Raw genomic sequence first — 11,961 nt, forward strand, 5'->3', positions numbered from 1 at the left:
AATCACCACCAGATTGGCCGAAAAGACCTCATCAGCAAGAATGACGGAACACCCCTGACAAACTGAACAGCTACTAATGGAGCCATTAGCAGATCTAACCAAAATTGGGTGACCCAACCTCTACACCGAAAGACCAACCCGCGACACAAAATCCTCCGAAACAAACGAATAGCTAGCGCCAGAGTCAAAAAGAGCATGGGCTGCAAACGAATCAACTAAAATCGTACATGTCACCACGTCTCCTTGCTCCCTGCCATCCGCAGCGGGTAGCACATAAGCTCCAGAAATACCCGCAGAAGAGGAAGCTCCCGGAGTGAAATTAACAGAAGAACCCCACTGAGCCACCGGATGAGGCAGGCGCGGAGCTCCAAACTGAGACGACATAGGAGTAGACGGTGTAGGAGTAGGCGCGGCCTGATACTGAGAAAACCCTGCATCGGCACGAACTGAGAAGTCCCAAGCACATAGAGCTGCTGCGGAGGAAGAAGAACTGAAAACTGCTGCTCAGCACTTGACATCATGTTGATAGTGCCCTGAGAAGAGAAGGAAGTCACCGGCTCCCATCTGAGCTTCCCATTAGGATTCCTCCAACACACCACATCCTTATGGTCCTGACTACAGATAGAACACCTGCCACTCCACTGGCACTCCGCACGGCGATGCGCATCACCACAGCGGAAACACACCAGCCCCAGCCCGGGCTTAGGAACAGCCCGAAACCTCTGAGTACTTCCTCCCGAAGTACCCGAGTCAGAAGATTTGCCACAGTAAGGATGGTGGCGCTGGTGCTGAGACTTGCCCCTCTTGTGGGCTGGACCTCCCGTGATGCCCCTCCTCGCGTCCTGGCTACGAGGCTGATCAACACCCGAAGACTTCTGCGACTCCATGGTATACTGGTGTTGCATCTCCACACCCAGTGCCTGCTCCGCCGTGGTACGGAAGTCCACCAACGGAAAGGCCCCCAGAGCATGCCTGATAGAAGGCTTCAGACCCTGACAGAACTGGCTCGCCTTCTCCATCTCATTATAAGCCACATGAGGGATAAAGCGGACCATCTTGTTGAAGCCCACCTCATACTCTGTGACAGACTTCTTCTCCTGCTTGTAGGACTGCAAGTCAATCTTCATTTTCTCCAGGAAGGTGACCGGGTAGAATCTCCTTTCAAACTGCCTGATGAAAACATCCCAAGACAGGACTCCTGGTGAGGAGGAGTGCACTGCCTGCACGCCTCTCCACCAAATTTGAGCCTCTCCCTTCAGCAGTTGTGTGCCAAAGCGAACCCGATCTCCATATGCAATCTCGAAGACATTCATCTTATCCTCCACATAGGTCAACCAATCTGCCGCCTCGACCGGAGTACCACTGCCATCAAAAGAATCCAACTTCATGCCCATCCACTGCATCAGAGAAAGACCACTGACTGGAAGAGGCACCTCGGCCCCGCCACCTGGAACAGCACCCGTAGGGACAGCACCCCCGGGCACTTCTCCACCACCAGCACCCTGAGCAGCACCCGCAGGGGCAACAGGAATGGCTTGCCTCAGAAGGGCCAACTCCTGCTGCATGGCCTGCATCGCGGCTAACATTGCCGCCGGACTCATCGAGTCCCCACTAGGAGCTTGCGGACTACCCCGAGCCCTACGAGGCGGCATAGCTGCAGCCATAGGGATGAGAATAATAAGTAAATAAGATTGGCATAACATCTCTTCAGATAATGTCAAACTAGCACAGACAATAACATAACATATCAATAGCAAGCCAGAAATCCCATCCTACATGTGCAGTGTGTCAATTTATTATTACTCCACTTGCTAGGACCTACAGCCTATACCTCTGATACCAACTGTAACACCCCACTGGTCACACACAATGGATATTACCAAAACTCCTCCCACCAAACTTACTCAACACAAGAGATGTAATAAAGAGAGAAAATATTGCAAAATCCGGCAGCACCTCCTTTGAAACTAGAATAACAAGGAGGGAAAACATGTAGTTCATACAGGATATAAAGACAGATAATTCACGTAGTAGAATCTAAATGCAAAAGTGGTAAAACACATTCATGACCCAACAGAAGCAAAATAAATGAGATAAGGAACTCAGCCCACCCCAAAACAAACGCTCAACCAAGAACAAAGTAATTCACTAGACTTGACCCTCTCTGATTAACAACATTATTAAGTGGTGGTTCCTTTATTAAAGGTGTAGTGGTCGTGCTACTACATCCCTCTTTTCCCAAAGCAGAAATTAGGTGCCTGCATCAAACAATGCAAGATGTGAGATGACACATCTCAGCAAGTAAACATAACAACAACAAATTGGACATTGTAAATCAACTGTGCTTAAACAACCACGTGGTTCAAAACTTCCTTTTTGAACATTAAATTGCAGCAAGTAAACAAGTAACTAAATACTTAACGCCAAGAAGAATCACCATGCACAAGTCTAGATTATCCACATCCACATAATAGATTACACACCTCTCCCATGAATGCACATGGCTACAGATGCAATAATGACTTCTGCCTCCATATCTCTAAGGATATGAAACTGCATCATACCCCTTCTCGGGCAACATATGATGCTCAATGTACCGGTATGGTCGGACCATAAGATCGCGACGAAACTTCAATGCAATGGATGATGAGTGCATTATGCATGACAACATCATGAGTTCTTCCCAAATAAAAGGTGCTAGACATATACTTCCACCCGTTCCACATAATAACCACTTGAGTAACATGATCAAACCTCAAACTCAACATATGAAATCCATGAAACATGAACATTTTCAAATGATGGTACTCAATAAGAAAAATATGAATATGAACACAATAGCACAACATAATCAAGTATAAGACTACTCATTTGACAGACAGAATAACCATCACAGTTTTACTTGCCTTCACCGGAAGTTTGGGCAAATCCCTAAGAACGATCCGGAAGTCCACCACCTGTTTTTGACACCCAACTTAGTGCACCAAATTCACATAAAAAGCCTCAAAAACAACGCCGCACCTACGCGCAGTCTCAAACCCCGCCGCGGGTAATAATTTCCCCCCACACCAACCAAACTGCAGCGGCGCTGCTTAACAATTCCATAACTTTAAAATTAAGACAACAGTGGTGACAACCAAAAAATCCAGAGACAACTACATACATTTCCCCACAAGTTTGGTATACAATTTAGGATTAAATTCTAACATCTAATTACCCCTAAACGGTCCACAAGACAACCCCTGCAATCTGTTTTTTTCCTGATTTGGGCAGCGACATATTCGGATTCAAACAGCGCTAACTTTTAAAATATAATTCCGAATCGAGCGCATAAGTACTTGTTGGAAAGATAACATAAAGCCCTACATGATTCTCATACTGATTAACACTAATTACTCCCGAAAAATCCCCAGGAACTGCTAATACTGCTGCTGTTCATCCCCCTGAAAATCTGTTTTTTTGGACAGCCACATACCCGGATTCAAACGGTGATAACTTTTAATTTATAACTCCAAATTGAGCGCATAAATACTCGTTGGAAAGGTATGCCAAAGTTATACATGATTCCCAAACTGATTTCCCTTAATTCTCCACGAAAAATGCCCAGAAATCACTAATTCTGCTGTTGTTCGTCCACCCCCTTAAAATTCTGGACAACCCTTCTACCAAATCGCACACGCAACATCTAAACAATTGGATTGCCGCACAAAATGAACAAGAGATAAACACAAAAATCACCTTGGGTTCTCCCCTTTTCTTCCTCCCTTCCTCCCTCCACCGGAAACCGTTGAAGATTTGCACCACGCGACGGAGATCCGAGCGGCAACGAATGGCACCTTGGGAGGAGGAGATGGGGGGCCTAGGGTTTGATGTGTGGCTGCAAGTGCTTGAGAAAGGAGGAGATGGGAGGGGGGCGGCGACCAAGAGGGTAGGGGAATGGGGGGGGGCTGCACAAAGAAGGGGAGGTTAGGGGGAGGGCGGCTAGGGGTATGGGGGTTAGTGGGCCGAAACAAGATTCGCGGCCCAACACACCCACGCGACGGCTCCCGACCCCGATGCAAACGCCTAACCAAAGAAATTCTACTGCCCTACTAGTGAATGTTTTTCCTCAAATTCCAAATTCCCAAAACGTAACCACCGAAAGAGAGAAAAAAACAAAAAAAAAAGCCTCCAACTTCTCTTTGCAAACCGGGTATCACAGTTCCATCCTGCAAGATGTACTGAAAAGAGGAAGCGAAGCCCGTTACGGCCGCCATCTTCGTCTTTGATTGGGTCGCCGGTGCCCGAATCATGTGAGGTATTTGAAAGTGCCATACAGGGCCTATATTATTTCATGTATTCGCTGATAATTTTGGTGAGCTGTCATTACTTTAGGCATTCTTTATATGCGCGCATGTAAAGTTGAAATGAACAACACTGCCCCTATTGTTCTCTGAATCTAGTTCCCTGATTAGTTTGGATGACCAACATTACTATAGGTTTTAGGGATTGTGATTATGGAAATGTAGGTGATGTAATTTTATTATTTTCATGACTCCATGATTGTATTTCGGCACACACAAATGATATTTTTTTTATTTTGTCGCGTTTAATACAAGGAAAAAATGTATGATACATATTTTAGGTAAATTGTAACCCAAGATCCAGTAATTTCTTCATTAAATGAAAATGTATTGTAAAATCTATTTTAGTTTCACGACATATGAATTAATATTTTTTTGCGATAGAAAAAAATAATATAGATTATGAAATCTAGTAACGCTGTAGATATAGAGAACCGAATTTAGGAGACAGTAATGTTGTAGATATAGAGAACCGAATTTAGGAGACGTTAAAGATGAAAAGATATAGAGAATGTTCACACCCCACATACACCACGAGCTTCGCAGTTCCCACAAAAATCACAATGAGGGCACCAGGGTGACCCACAAATTTTCCCAGAATCCCAACCACCAACTATCATTAATTATTTAACTTGATCACCAGAAGGCATCGAGAAGAGTTGTGAGTTCCATTTATTCATCACCCATAAGGTAGCAGGTATATCGACATCTCAACTCATAAGGCTGTCATTATCTGGTATGAGTTGTGCCCAACGTTTTCCATCAATTACATTCACAGCAATGAAGGTGCACACATCACTCAGCAGCCTTTCCTTTCCGGCGATTGCTACCACCTGCCGAGGCTCCTCCGGTCTCCACCAGGTAGCAGACCATCGAGTCCACATCCTCGCCGAATATGCTGTAGGCCTCCATGACCTGGTTGTAGCCGAAGCCCATTGCGAGAAGCAGCTGCATGCTGCGAGTCAGCACAGTGTCTGGAAGCACAAAGTAGTCCTCGCTGCTTCTGTCCGCTCCAGCAACTGATCGAGAGGAACCACTAACTGCCGAACAGCAAAGGACGCCATTTTCAAGCAAACTGATTGGCATGACATCAAAGAGTTCTCGAAATGCCAGAAAAGGGTAGCCTTACTTGCAGCGGATGAAGATGGCTCTGCCCCTGATGTCGATGATTCCCTTATGTTAAGCTTTTTCTCCTTGGCCAGATATTCTGAACGCGAGGCTTCCATCACCATCCGTTCTATTTCCCTCTCTGTTAACTCCAGATCAGAGTAGAATCGCCCTTCTGCCATCAGTGCCTGACATTGCCAAAACAAGAATTGAGTACATGGCATGACATTCTTAGATGAGGCTTATTTGATTTGTGAGAATATCAGGATGACAAGAACACATGGAAGCAGTACTTACATTATCAATTTGCTGGTCTTGCTGAGCTTTTATTGCAGCCTTCACCTGATCCCTGTCAACATTAGTCTACAAAAAAGGGAAATGATGAGATTATTTAACAAGGCCACCAACATGACACATGGAACCGTTATGATTGACAACATAACCGTTTATATCCAGAAAATGACTAAACATGTACTGACTACTACATGCAGAAAACGAAAAGGTTCAGTGAAGTAAAGAATTACCCCTCTAAAAGAGCTAAATCCAAGGCCTGCCCCAATAGTCTGTCGGCGGGGATCAACCACTGAATTGTAATGATTACCATGATGGTAACTTAACCTAATTGGAGGAGTGTCTGTGTTGTAGCTTCCTTGAAAAATGTTAATGGGCTCTGTGATAACAGCAAACATGTAAAGAGCTGATACTGGCTAGCATTACACAATGAGCAACAAGGATAAATAAAACCTAGTTTAGCAACCACAATTTTCCAAGGGATTTCCATTTCCCCAAGGGAAATTAGTTCATTTTCCCTTGGGAAAAGGGAAAATGGGAATCCCTTGGGAAAATGAAGTTGCCTAACTAGCCCTAATTGTTTGAGGAAAGTTTACCTGTACTGTAGGAATATATGTGAATGGGACGATTGTACATCTCTGCAAATGCTTGGATCTCAACATTGTTGCCATAAACCTTAAAGAATCAAACAGACAATTAAGAGGAGCTTTGAAATGGAATGGGCAACAATGCTAAACTTCTTTTAGAATTCTTATTTTGTTGTGTCAGGTCACATTTGAAAGGCAGCTGCTCAGTGTATCCAATTAAGCACTTATTTAAAATCACTGCAAGCTTTCCGAAGTTAGGACACAAGCAATGTTCTGCTGTATGTAGGCATGTATTAGTAAACATTAATGCAAATCCAAATAGGTCCACGATGGTTGACAGGGGACAAGAAAGCATCAGGAGGAAAAAAAATATGTACACCAGTTATTTGACCAAAAACTATAGGTTTTTCAACTCACAAGGTTAGCCCCATATTAAGTTATCCGCACTAAATTAGATCATTGAGGAAAGAAAATGAACTAATAAAAGTGGGAAGCAAATACTCCCTCCTGTCCTATAAAAAATACTACCTCCGTTCTCGAATATTTGTCAACCGCTAGTTCATTTTTCAACTAAAACGTGACAAATAAAAAAGAACGGAGGGAGTACCATTCTCGCTTCCCAAGAAGTCAAATATGTTCAACTTTGACCAAATATATATGAAAAATATTAACATTTACGGCACATAATTAGTATCATTAGATAGATCATTAAATATACCTTCATAACAAACTTATTTGGAAATACAAATGTTGCTGATATTTTCTAGCAATCTAGTCAAACTTTAGAAAGTTTGACCCGCATGAGTCCCATAGCGACTTTTCATGGGATGGGACAGAGGGAGTAATTTCCATAGCACATATTTAGTAGCTAACCTTGTCTCTCCTTTTCCTCTTGCAGTATAATGTAAAACTTTCAGTTATAAACTGAGAGAAATGATCCCGTTCCCTTTCCTGAAAATGGAATAGAAAACACCAATGATTGTTTCAACTGCATGGATAATGGAGTAACGGATAATGAGAATTCATGGCAGCGCAGGCAGATATCTGGTTACATCAAGGATGAAAATGATCAGAAATGATGTTACAAATACAAAATGATCGAAAACGGTAAAGAATTCTCCATATTTGTCAAATAAAAAGGATAAAAAACAATAGAAGAATTATGAAATAAGTCAAAATTGACATGTATTATGTTTTTGTAAAATAGGAAATGGTCAGAAATGACATCATAAATATGAAAGATGATTTTGAAACATCAAGATTATCCGCACCATTTCACCCCTTACCACAAAATACACATGCATATTCAATTTGGAGAAGAAAACACTTGTTCCTTTTTAAGACCTAGTAGATCCATATTGACAATAAAGTTTGGTCTCATAGAAAGACGTAGAAATCCATACTGCTTAATGATTCTGTTAGATACCCGTCCCTTGTAATGGGTCTGGCCCAGTTATTTGGTCTATTAATACACTGCCACCCTATTCTAGGGTTAGGGTTTTTCCCATTCAACATGGTATCAGAGCCACTGTAGTTTTTTTTCCCTCTCCACCAGACGCCACCCTTCAGGCGCCGCCACCCTCCAGGCTGCCTCCAGGCGCCGCCCCGGCCGCCTCCAGCCCGTCGCGCCGCCAGGGCCGCGCGGCCACGCGCTCCTTCTCCCCAGGCGCCGCCCCAGCCCGACGCGCCGCCCCCCTGTTTTCGTGCCGCCGGCGCCGCAGCCAGGGCCACGCGCCCCTGTGCCCCAGGCGCGCCCCAGCCCAACGCGCCGCCACCCGCGCGCCGTTGTCCCCTGCCCGGACCGCGCCGCTGCACCCCAGGCACAACAGCCACCCGCGACCCCAAGTCCCAATCGGCCGCCGATCCCGATCTCGAATCCCTCCCTGGCTCCACAGCCCCCCTGCTCCACACGTGGGTAAATAAAACAATAAACTAAATCGGAGACAAATCCTTTAAGACAGGAAAAGATGCACATGCTATACGCCCATACGGACATAACTTGAGGCTTGAGTTGGGATTTCTTTGTCAACTCAAGACAGAAGATTCATAGGATTTAGCAAGGTTTTCATTGTTTTTACACAAAATACAGTAGTAAATAATATTCTTAATATGCCAAATAGCAACGGAAATAACAGAAACTTTTTCTGGGACGCATAACCCCACTTTAGTAACCCATCAAAGCCTACCTAGATTTTGGGTCAAGTTGCAGGAAACCACATCTACAAGCATCCATGCCCTACCTAGGTTAGAGCTGGAGCCGGTTAACCAGCCAGACAGAAACCATTACTTGCTATCAGCTGGAAGGAAAGAACCAGATGGCAAGCATTTCCATAACATGCTTATTGACCGCACTGTTCACCTCGTACTAACTGTGTTTCACGAGTCGCGACTACGTAACAATTATTGAAGCTAAGGATCTAATGTTCATAAATAAGTGCAATGTATTAAGACAGCTTGCATGGCAAGACGTGTCAGAACCTTGATAGTTAAATTTATTAATTAAAAGCACTGGATAAGCGTAAGATTGCCCTAACAAGATATAAACTAGAAGATTACTACTGGATGCAAAGACGAAACCTACCATATAATCAACACACATCTGCCTAGCCATGTCATAAGCTTCTGCATCTCCATAAACTTGATCAGCAACAGCTCTGAATAGACAGTTCCCATCTTCGGCCGTCTTTCTGATTTCCAACCCTTTCACTCGCCTTAGGTCATGCTCAAACATACGCTCTCTTTCCTGAGGCACCAAATACATTAGATGAGAAAAACATGATCATAAAATTATGCTGACTCATGTATACAACATAAACTGTTACTATTATATAAGCAAAGAAAAAATGAGGCTGTGACCAAGATTTGTGCCTACCTATATTAATACTAAAAAGGTAGTTAAAGTAAGAAGAATGCTTCTGTTATCTGACACCATGAGTAGATACAAAATTCATATTCAAATTATAATCATACACATAGAAAACACAGCCAAGCTACCTAGAAGCATATTGTGTTAACTACAAAGATGCCAAACATCTAGAATTATCTTCACATTTTACAATAAATGGTGATGAATATAGAACTGCTGTAAATGTCATAGCTCATAGGGTGGATCAAAGCTCATATAAAAAGAAAAACAAGACAAATAAAAATCATACCGAATCATCATAACTCGAGGCGTAACAGGGACCCTGTTCATCAGCACTATTGTAACCTTCACCATCAACGAGTGACCTAGGCGAAGAAGGACGAGAACCTGAAGCAGATGTCCGAGCTGCCACTGGTGGCCAAGCTACTGGTCTTCTTGGAGATCCAATCCGCACACTGTTGGAACTTCCAGGTCCCATTCTCCACAACCCACTATTCCCCAACAATGATTTTGGAGGCGGAGCTGGCGGTGGCGGCGGGTGCGATGCTGCACCCACCATCTGTGATGAATTAGTTCCTGACGGCACAGAATTTCCATGTTCAATCTGATCAGGGGTATGGAGCACTATCGGTTCCTCTACCAAGGAAGTGGGGTTGATTACATTAGAGTCATCCTTAGGAGGCTTCTCCCTGGCAGCCCTCTCCTCTGCGTAGCTCGAGCTCTCTGAAATGGTGTCATCCGTCCTCAAAAACTTAATTCTGCTACTGTTGTTCTCGTTGCCCTCATTTAAATGCTCAGTTACATCATCTATAGCCAATAGTTCTGGTAGCTGTGGCTGAGGTTGCAACGGCAACTCCTCCCGGGCAGCTGCTGCCGGCTGCTGCGCTGATTGCGAGCCCGAGCGGCCGGAGCTGGACGAGGAGCCGGCGGTCCCGCGCTGCACGAAGATCCTCGTCATCTCCCGCCAGGGTCGTCCTCAGCATCGAGCATGGGGGTTTGAGCTGAAACCCCAATCTTCCTAGAAAATTAACTACGCCCGAGCGTTCGCTTTCCAATCCCTCGCGTCAGCTAAGGTCGATCAATCTCGCGGGCTTCGTCGAAGATGAAAATCCCATCCGACCAAATTAGGGTTCCTTACCAACGAAAGAAATTCCCAGCCCGGGTCGATCTCCACTGCAGCGCAAATCCGATAGCAGTTGAGGAGGGGAGGAGGAGGAGGATGACGGGCGCGACAGAGATGGATGTGAGGTGAGAGCTCCTTCCGGCAGCCTTCCGTACTTCGTGGGTGGGAGAAGGCTGGTGGCGGGTTCGCGGTGCTGGCAAAAGGAGAGGACGATGGTGTGTGAGTGATGCTTTGAGGTCTGCCACGTTAGCTAGGGTTACCTTTTTTACATCAAACTGAAACGGATGTGCAAAATAAGCAAGAAAACGCAACACACAAATGTGCAAAATAAGCAAGAAACCATCCCATGACATATTGTTTTCAATTGTCGTCCTCCCCTTGCTAGCACCATCACCCATCCGCCTTCTCTTCAAACTCTAGCCCCGTCGCCGCACTTCGATCTAGAGGACACGTCCTCACCACCCTGTTCGTCCACCTTCCATGTCGGGTGGACCAGCTTTGAAACGACGTCGAGGAACTTCGCAAAAGAAGAGTTATGCTCCATCACATACGATGCAGGAGCAAGCGAAATCCATCGACCGAAGCAGCACGAGGCGATCAAGCAGGGATTGTAATAGAGGTCCTAGCATTCTAGGGGTCCCAGACGAAAACTAATTTAGAGGTCCCTATTATCTCTCACTCTATATATATTATATATCTAATATATATTTACATATAAAGTTTTTGAAAACATGATTGTTGATCATAAATATTTTTTTTAATAATTTTAGTTTAAAAAAATTATGGTAGATAGAGCAGTCACTAAGATTCGATATGCAATAGAGGTATTAGGGTAACAATTCACCTCTACGACATTCTCGAAAATTCATGTAGCAGACAATGCACCATTCAAAAATCTTTTATCTTGGCCTTTTACTCACTTGGTGTCGAAGTAAAATAAGAGTTTGGGATAAAAATTTAGACTTTAAAATCCTACATAGAATATATCAATGAACAATCATTAGTTCATGAGATTGAAAAATACACACATATAACATATAATATAAGAATTAGTACACTATACACTACAGCTATAGTCATCTATCGAACACGCACTCAGGGTGTCGCCACGTCGTGTTAGGAGTCTACGATGATTTGTTTTCTCTGTGACTGCAATAGGCTCATCGATTTGTTTCTTAGATTTCCAACAAGCTACATCTAGGGGACAGACTATTAAATAGTGTTTGATCCAAAACCAATTACTAAATATCCATAACACAATATATACTTATACTTAATATATATTTAGGGGCCCTGGGCGGCCGCCCACTCTACCCACCCCCAGGGTCGGCCCTGTGTTCTTCATGCGAATCAATTAGATGTAAATATAGTGATAGAAGCTAAAATGATTAGTAACCATTAGAAGAAAATTTTCCTGAAGTAGTACAATATGTCATGGGATGGTTTCAACCAACTTTCTGCTGTAATCACCAATTCACCGTACCTAAAGAAGTCAAAGTGCATTGAAAGCTCTCGTAGATGCACTTGCTGATAATGTTGAGGGTCAAAATGTTGGGCAGACTGACAATTTCCCTTTTTTTCAAGTGGACATCCATAAACTTGTACAATTAGACTAATAGTTATACCTTTATGTGATTCATTGTT

General features: G+C 43.9%; 1 protein-coding gene across 2 annotated transcripts; it reads right to left on the bottom strand.

Annotated features, from left to right (window-relative positions):
* Positions 1–4,805: 4,805 nt before the first annotated feature.
* On the bottom strand, positions 4,806–10,819 carry LOC100285430 (uncharacterized). 2 transcript variants are annotated; one of them, XM_035964841.1, is made up of 9 exons: positions 10,333–10,819; positions 9,484–10,262; positions 8,910–9,071; positions 7,202–7,279; positions 6,338–6,416; positions 5,975–6,120; positions 5,748–5,813; positions 5,473–5,638; positions 4,948–5,383 (listed from the first exon to the last, which is right to left on the bottom strand). In XM_035964841.1, the coding sequence occupies exons 2-9, from the start codon at positions 10,150–10,152 to the stop codon at positions 5,139–5,141; spliced, it is 1,611 nt and encodes a 536-aa protein (XP_035820734.1). In that variant the 5' UTR covers positions 10,153–10,262; positions 10,333–10,819; the 3' UTR covers positions 4,948–5,138. The 2 variants fall into 2 exon arrangements, with proteins under 2 accessions (NP_001151795.2, XP_035820734.1); NM_001158323.2 differs by having other exon boundaries at positions 4,806–5,383; positions 9,484–10,790.
* Between the last annotated feature and the right edge of the window lie 1,142 nt (positions 10,820–11,961).

This window comes from Zea mays, chromosome 2 (genome assembly GCF_902167145.1).
Source record: "Zea mays cultivar B73 chromosome 2, Zm-B73-REFERENCE-NAM-5.0, whole genome shotgun sequence".
Lineage (NCBI taxonomy): Eukaryota > Viridiplantae > Streptophyta > Magnoliopsida > Poales > Poaceae > Zea > Zea mays.